Here is a 9,129-nt window from a genome sequence, read left to right as displayed (position 1 = left end):
CGAGTCTTATATTATAATATACTATACTGTCTATATACGTACATATACCTGTATCTATAACCTTTAAATAATAATATTTTGTTCATAATGCTTTAGTATTTTAGTATAATTGTACTGGGTTATAAGACTAATATATAAATACACAGTATTATAGGTACATGATTGTCTTAAGGGTATATTTTATTTATAGACATTATTGTCTTTATTTTAGATTCTGAGCGAAGCTATGAATGTATTGATTTTACAATGATGTGTGTGTTTTTTAAAAAATTTTTTTTGTGTCTGTCATCACCTTTTAGGACAGTAAAAGTGCTTGGATTTTCTTCAACACTAACTTTTCTGATAGGAAAGTGAATCTAGTTGGTACTTAAGGGAGGAGGGGGGCAAAAGTAAAAATTTCCCAATAGTTTTCTAAAGCGACGTGAAAAACAAATGAAAAATTAAGGAAAAACGGGAATTTTTACGCAAAATATGTTTTCGAGAAAATCGATTTTGGTATTGATACAACTCTAAAACATATGATCGTAGGTACATGAAATTTTGACTGAATGTTTATATAAGCATTTGCTATACAGCGTCACATTTTCCAAATATTTTGACTTATTTTGAGCTGTTTATGGACATTTTCAGTTTTCATTTTTTTTAGTTTTTTTTTCTATTCTATAAATAACAATTACATTTTATTTGTTGGTTAAAAAAGCTTGGAAATTTAATAGAAGGCTCCTAGGTTATTGTTTCAGAGACACATGAAAAAATTAAAAATCCTTAGTCACAGTTTTTATTTATAAACATTTAAAGTTCAAATCTTGACAAAATACGGAAAAATCACGAAAATTAGCAAATTATTTTGAGTTGAGAATTCATAAATTTTTTTCTTTTTAAATCTAAGATTTGTAAATGTAATACAAGATTATTCATAAGTTTACCTACCTTTATCAAAAAAAAAAATATCTACAAGAAAATCAAATTACATTTTTATGAGCGTTTGAAATTGATATTTTAACAAGGTTCCATGTAAATAAGTAAATATATAAATTACTTTATTCACAATAATAAATAAATAATAATAAATAATAATAATAATAATAAATCAACTATACTTGGTAATATCATAGGCTGACTGATCGTTTTTGCTCAGAATCGTTTTTCTTATACGATGATATTATATCATTGAATTCAAATTTGACACCATCCATTACAGTGACCCACTTGTAACCAACTTTACAGCAGAGCAACATCCTCTTACCCTCATTTTTTTCACTTAATTTTTCAAAACAAACATTATTATATTACTATCAATTTACGATTTTAGAAACACGACACAGAAACCATCTACATATCAATCTTAATATGTCCTGAAATTTTTATCGAAATCGGTTTGGTGGATCTTGAGTTATAAAATTTATTCAAAATGTACACTTATTTTTATATATATAGATATATACTTTTTTTATTAAAAAAATATTAACAATTTGTGATCATACGACGGGTTAACCTCAATAACCATACCTATACGATATAAATATAATACTTATATATATATCATATTACTATTTAATATTGATTTACTTTTAATTACCTGTTATAGTTAAGTGTAATATAATATTATGGTACCAATGAGTGGGCCGTTCTCATATCACAACAAAGTTTTCAGTTAGTTAATTCATTAACGAAGGATGAAATTATTATACTTTTATATAATAAAATATTTTCAAAAAACTACATTTTATGTAAAATTATTATGATTTCATAATTAAACAATTCATTACCACTCCAAGAATCGTTATTGAAGTTTGACTTGTTAAGCGTATCCACTTATTTGGACAATACTAGCGGCTATATGCTTAAAATCACTATTAATGATCTATTATATTTTAAAAGCCGATAATCAATATATATTATTAATTACCTACATAAATTAAATATCATCTTTTACTAAAAATAAAACTATTTAACATTAAAATGTACAGAGATAAGATTGAATAATATTTATTGATTATATCTATATTTCTGATGATAAACAATACAAAATTAAAAATATATAATAAATGTTTAATAAATCAGCAGCTATACTCATATACCTTAATTTTTATTGCCATATTTCTATAATTTATACTTATATTATATATTTTATATTTTAAGTATATTAAATTGCTAAAATTAAATTTAAATTAAATTAAATGGATTACACGTCAATAATTTGCTTATAATATAGTATGCGAATTCATATTTACTTTGTTTTTGCTACTCTAATGATTTTTTCCAGAAACAAATTATCATTATTGTTTCACCATATACATTTTGACTATACACAGTATACATTTAGCCATACGAATAAATGTATAAAATAGGTGTATACAGCTAATAGATCGTTGACCTTTATTTTACTAGTAAATTGTTAAATGTTTATAAATACATAAATTATCAATATTGCAAATTTATATTTCATGCGACAATTATAATGCCTACACTAAGTACGATTCCCGGAATTAAAAAGTTGTAATATAAAATAAATAGGTAGGTAAGTAACGAATTTTGTTTATAGAATTACTATTGATTTTACTATTGACGTGTCATTTTAAGTGGTTTACCCATTATTATAAGTATCTCTCTATTATCATCAATACAATAGAATACCTATTGTGTATTAATAACAATATAATATTATATAACTATCAAAATCATTTTTATAAAAATTAGAAATCAGTTGTCGAACTTATCGAACTAGAAAATATAGCATCGAGAAATGTGAACAGTTCTAAGTTCGTTGGAAATTAATACTTGAAATCGAATACTTCAAACTTGGACGTTATTTTGAACGATTCGAGAAAAATCAAGTTCGATATCGGTACTATAATAAATAATATAATTTATATTTTATAAAATATATATAGCAGTAGGTACCGTAGGATAATATTTTTATATCCCTAATTTTTCCATATTACACCCTCCCCCCCTTAACTCTTAGTTTTTGATTTTATAATAGTGTCCTTATCTGATTAAAGTTCAATAGTTCAAAACAATCGAATCAGTTTTCGATTCGTGTTTGAGTAAATAACGAATTTCAAATGATGTTTGACCCATCCCTAAATAAAATCAAAACTGATGAATGTTGAATGTTCTAATACTGAATGTTACTAAATACTAAATGTTCTGTTTGTGTTTGTGTTGCATTTTCGCTTTATTTTTTCCTAGTCCATAGCTAGTAACGAAGCCATTTAAGCCACTGTTATAATGTTTTAGGATATGAATAAAAAAAAAAATAATATTCATTTTCGCATTCACTTTGTTTTGAATTTTGGTGTTGTACTACATTGAAACGATATAAATACGATTCCTTTTTTTCCAAAACATATTTGGAAGTTAATTTAAATATTTATCTTTCTAGTATAATATGTGAAAATCAATTTATAATTCACACATAATAATATGTTATTTATGAACTTTTAAAACTTTAAGGTTCAATTTCCTTAATAGACTATGACTGTGTAAAACAAAATAAATATATATTAATCAAATTAAAATCAATTTATAAATATATTTTACCATTTCAAATTGGATAACGATTTTTCCTGTAACGATTTTAGTTATTTTGTTGTTATTCGAAAAACACAAATCATTGAAACATGTTTCGTCACATGCATATAGTATATTGCTCAAATATAAGTGCATTATAACTGTTTAAACTTTAAATATGTATAATATGTGTGAATTTAAAAATATCAAAATTTATATGTAAATACTTAAAACAAACATACTTTTGCATTATGTACTGATACAAAGTATATTTATTTAGACTGTTAAAAGTCTAATACAGATTTGTTTGTACGAGTGCAAAATCATTTTTTATCCTTCATATTTCCCGCAGTGAAACAAGATTTGGAAAATTTATTAACCTAACATGAAACTTTTTATGTTACTTATATAATATTATGCAAACAGTCTTTTAAGTAGGTAACTATTTTGCATGTGCACATAAATAATTTATTAATTATACACCTCAATTATTGTCTTTACAGCAGAGATTTACAAAAATAAAATAATAAATAAACGATTTTCCTAATAATCAATAAATTAAATATAGACATTTCTTTTATTCTTTTGGATATAATCTTAAATATGGTCATAAATTAATAAAAAGTTATTAGTTTATTTCGTTTATTGAAAAAAAGCCGTCATCATCAGCAAATATACGCTTATCTGTTACAATATAAATTATTAATAATAATAATTTCGTTCAGCATATAAAAGGTGATTGTAAACCGTTGGACTACTTCATAGTTTCAACGGCTTGAGAGTTGACCATTCCATTTTCAAACAGGTAATTATATTATTTGGCGTATTATAATATTAACGTAAAATATGAATTTGTTTGTTCTCATAGTATGTTCATATTACCCGAACAGTAATATTGTAAATATACTAATTAAGTGAAATAATATTATTCTCAATAATTTCAAATCGTTCTTATGTTTTAGTTTACCAAAGTTTAGTCTTTCTACAATCCAAAAAGATGGCTTGTGAAGAAGGTAAGTACCTACCCATAATTTTTATCGTTCCTTGATTTGGGAAATTTAAAATCTTAGAAGTACTCATAGTTAATTTTATGAAACCAATAATGTTTTTATTTCCTTCCATATCATTATTATAGTAGTCCAGTTTCCTGAGGATTTTAAGCTTGGATGCGGATCTGGTGCGTATCAAATTGAAGGTGCATGGGATCAAGATAGTAAGTATTAATTGTTATGGTAAATTTAATATAGAACTTAACCACTTAGGTAGTACTGAGTATTAAGTTTAAAAATCATTAAAATATACTTCATATTTAACAATACTTCATAATATAATTTATAAAATGGTTTAAATTAAAATGTATTTATTACCTTCTAAAACGTTCTATATTATTTACATAATATATTTTCTAAGTAAATTTAAAAATAATATAGTCAAAATACAAATAGACGTGGTGCCAATCATAAGTATATCTTTGTAAAAATGTTCAAATAATTCAACAGAGATAATCGGTTAAGTCTTTACATTTGATATTAATTTTTATACAAATGTACGTTACATAAATAAGTTTTACAATTAATTTGATTTTATCGATTTTAACTCTTACAGTTTTTTATTTTTTTATTTGTTATACGTATACATTTCTCAATATCAACAACTTCCACCGATCATGATTCTCGAAATTAAGTACACCCTTATTATAATATGATATTATATTGTTTTACAGAGTTAATTAAGACTATATCATTGTATGTTATAATATGCATTTATATAATTTTGTTTTACAGACAAGAGTTGTAGTATCTGGGACCATTATTTCCACACTAAAAAAATCATGGTTCACAATCCAGAAGTTATTCACTTGACTTTCGAGAAGAAACATACTAGTTTTCACAGAGGTACAGATATTCATGATAAAGATCCGACTCGTGGTTTCTCACTTGTCAATGGAGATGTTGCATGTGATTCGTATAATAAACTCGACGAAGATATTAAAAACTTGATTGAACTTGGAGTAAGTACATGAGAAGTATTGTGCTAATTGAAAACTTTATGAATTTCCCTTGTTATGAACAAATTTTGAAATATTACTCATACCTATCAGTGTAAAATATTTAATTTATCTTATTTTACGCGCGTTAAAACCTCGGTACAGCTATAGACAATTGGCTTATTTTTTTTTTAAACTTATCTTACCATTTTTTTTAATTAAAAGTTACTTTTTTGTATTCATGAAAATAATTATTTCTATGCCCTTATATAATATGGTCTATTAATTCATAAACTCTCATAAATGCAACTTATTATTTTAAAATTATATCAACATAAAATATTTCAATTGTTAAAATATTATATCATCAATTTATTAAATAATAGTTTATTATAATATTATGATCCACATAATATATATGAAATAAAGTGCATTTTTTCAGTGCACATAATTATTCTTTGGTAATTCAAACAATGTAAATTATATTTTCAGGTTAATACCTACCGGTTTTCCATGAGTTGGCCAAGAGTTTTGCCGAATGGCGATGACCGATTCGTAAATGAAGCTGGAGTTAATTATTACAAATCGTTAATTCAAAAACTGTTGGATAACAATATTACACCAGTGGTAAAGTATTATAATTTAAAACTATCTTCTATTATATTTTAAACAGTAATTTTAAATAAAAGTACTTATTTATTGTATATTTTAAATGAATTATATTGTAGCAAACAAAGTAAAAATTAAAATAACAATAAATCACAAGTCTAACTTAGAAATATTATAACTATAACGTTATATTTACATGAAGTTGTAAATAACTTGTTTTTAAAAATATTACTTAATAACTGTGTATATTTAAATAACTAAAAACAATTGGGACGAACACCATCAATTAATTGTTCTGAAATTCAAAAATGTAAATTTACAAAATTTTACGTAGAATTAAATAAATAATATATAATTTTTGTATACCATTCGTTTACTTATTTAACTGTTTATTTTTATTAATGTTGATTAATTAAACTCACGTTCATTCTCATATTTTTAATTTTGAACTATTTTTAATCTATCAAATTGAGTTTAAAAAAATGTATTTAAACTTAATCACCAGGTAACAATGTACCACTGGGATCTACCGAACATTCTCCAGGACCTTGGTGGATGGTCGAACCCAAACATTGTTGGGTATTTCGAAAATTACGCAAATTTTCTTTTCAAAACATTTGGCTCACAAGTGAGTAACAGCCATCGACGTGCATGCATGAGTGGTTTTTAAAATTGTATAAAAAAAAATTGTATATAGGTCAAACTGTGGACTACAATCAATGAACCCAGATTCGTAGCTCTTGCTTATGGTAATGAGAACATTGCACCTAGTGTCGGTGAAGTATTCAACGGTATCGCCGACTACATGGCAATTCGTAATGTGTTGCTTTCCCACGCAGCAGTTTACAAGTTGTACAAGAATAAGTACTTTGAAGAACAGCAGGGTTAGTGAAAATACCTTTTTCGCAGTGGCGTGTTTATAATAAATTGTTTCCATGGCACGTCATGATTATTAAATATTATAATTGACGCGTTTAGTGGTACTTCCTATATTATGTCGTATAGTCTGTAATATTGTATACCGGACAAAGTATAATGCAAGACGAGCGATTAATATTATTATTACATCGAGAAAAAAACGACACAATCACAATTTATTAATATTTAATTTTAATAGGTGAGATCAGTTTGTGCTTAGACACAGCGGCGTATTTTCCACTAAATCCGGATTCAGCGGAGGACCAGGAATGTGTTTCAAAATCATTTGAATTTTCGGTACTATAAATACTAAACGTCATATTAAAAATATTAAATATATTTGGGTATTTATATTGTATAGTAATATGTTTTAATTACAGCTTGGAGTATTCATTCAACCATTGAAAAACGGCACATTTCCACAATCGTTGTTAGATGAGGTCGCTAGAACAGACAAATACGAAAACATATCTTTAAAGCGTATCGTTGAATTTACCGAGAGCGAAAAGCAAGATCTCATAGGTAATATAAAATAATTTCAAATCGATGTCACCTTACACGTTTCACAATTTTTTCATATATAATTTGGTTGTGTGATACTACTTTTACTATCATTACTATGCCATTCATTCTATACATTATTGGCTGTATAGTATTAATAGCAGTGAATATTATAAGATTATGTTATTATTTATTACGAATAAGTAATAAAAAGTTACTCTTAAGTATTCTGTTCCACATAACTCACAACGAACTGTTGAAAATTGTTGGAAACCTAAATTTGAAATGCGTATTGTTTGTTTCAGGAGCATATGATTTCATTGCTTTCAATTATTATGATTCATACAAGGTAAGACCAATGACCGAAGCTGAATTCAAGGCTGAGAAATATTTACTAAATAAAGATTTGGGAGTACAAATGTCCTCGAATGCAGACAACATGGATGATGTAATATAATAATAAAAATATTTGATTATGTGCAGTTCATTATATTATTAAAACTATATATTTTAATTTCTAGACCTTCAAAGGATTTACTCAAGTGGTTGATTGGTTAGTAGAAAACTTAGATAATCCGAAACTGTTTATTACTGAAAATGGCATTTCTGAGAAACCAAATGAAGATGAAAGTGAAAAAAAAATCAAATACCATCGTGTAAGTTATACAGAAGCACTTTCTTGTAACAAATATAAATTATATATGATTTTATTCTAAACTAGTACACATCCCTAAATAATAGTAGTAGCCGTAGGTTGGTACTACCTATCAAATAATGAATTATGTTTTGATTATTTAACAGGGTATTTTGACGGAAATTCATAAAGCCTTAAAGAAAGGTGTTGATATTAAAGGGTATTGTGTCTGGTCGTTTATGGATTCGTTGGAATGGACAAGTGGATATTTTAAGTAAATATTTTCTTTTATCACAATGCTATTTCATATTCTATATTTTAAACTTGTTTAATTGTGTTTTGTTTTTCTAGTAAATTATTTGGTATATATAGCGTGAACTTCAACGACCCAGAAAGACCCCGTACCAAAAAGCCATCCTTTGAGTTCTTTCGAACAGTTTTCACAACGAGAGCCTTACCACCTGTCGAATGCGAATAACATGATTGTGGAGAAACGGTCTATTTTAAAGGGGTTAAATAATTTTCAAAACTTAAAAATGTTTAAATTTAGATATATTTGAATTAGAATTATTTCTGTAGTCAGACGTATAATGTTATAGTAATATATAGATGAGAAATATATAAGTTTAATTTATGATTAATGCGATTATGATACAACGTTTCTGCAGGCTAAAATCGATAAACACTTATATAATATATTAATATTATACTTCAACATTTTCCGTTATAACTAAAAAATACAAAATATTAAGTGTAGTAACTAAATAATATGTTTCATATAAACATATTACAATTGAATAATTATAATTAAAACTTATATTATTATAGTATACAAATTGAACATAATATTATATTTTATTTATACTTGGTCAAAATTTTACTTAAGACTAATATTTTATTAAATCAATAAAGTCTTATTTTATGGATAATGTACTGGCGTATTGTCTTTGCTTTCGTGTAGTGA

At 25.5% G+C, this 9,129-nt stretch overlaps 1 protein-coding gene across 1 annotated transcript; it reads left to right on the top strand.

The window, feature by feature from the left end:
- Positions 1-4,237: 4,237 nt before the first annotated feature.
- Positions 4,238-8,806, top strand: LOC132942824 (lactase/phlorizin hydrolase-like). The gene is made up of 13 exons (XM_061011475.1): positions 4,238-4,321; positions 4,479-4,529; positions 4,652-4,729; positions 5,301-5,527; positions 5,996-6,130; positions 6,618-6,740; positions 6,810-6,996; positions 7,230-7,327; positions 7,411-7,552; positions 7,837-7,979; positions 8,053-8,187; positions 8,333-8,439; positions 8,517-8,806. Exons 2-13 carry the CDS (start codon positions 4,514-4,516, stop codon positions 8,641-8,643), a joined length of 1,518 nt encoding a protein of 505 aa, XP_060867458.1. The 5' UTR covers positions 4,238-4,321; positions 4,479-4,513; the 3' UTR covers positions 8,644-8,806.
- The last annotated feature ends 323 nt before the right edge of the window (positions 8,807-9,129 follow it).

The sequence above is a fragment of the Metopolophium dirhodum genome, chromosome 4 (assembly GCF_019925205.1).
Source record: "Metopolophium dirhodum isolate CAU chromosome 4, ASM1992520v1, whole genome shotgun sequence".
NCBI classification, from domain to species: domain Eukaryota; kingdom Metazoa; phylum Arthropoda; class Insecta; order Hemiptera; family Aphididae; genus Metopolophium; species Metopolophium dirhodum.
This window is presented reverse-complemented; position numbering and strand designations above follow the sequence as displayed.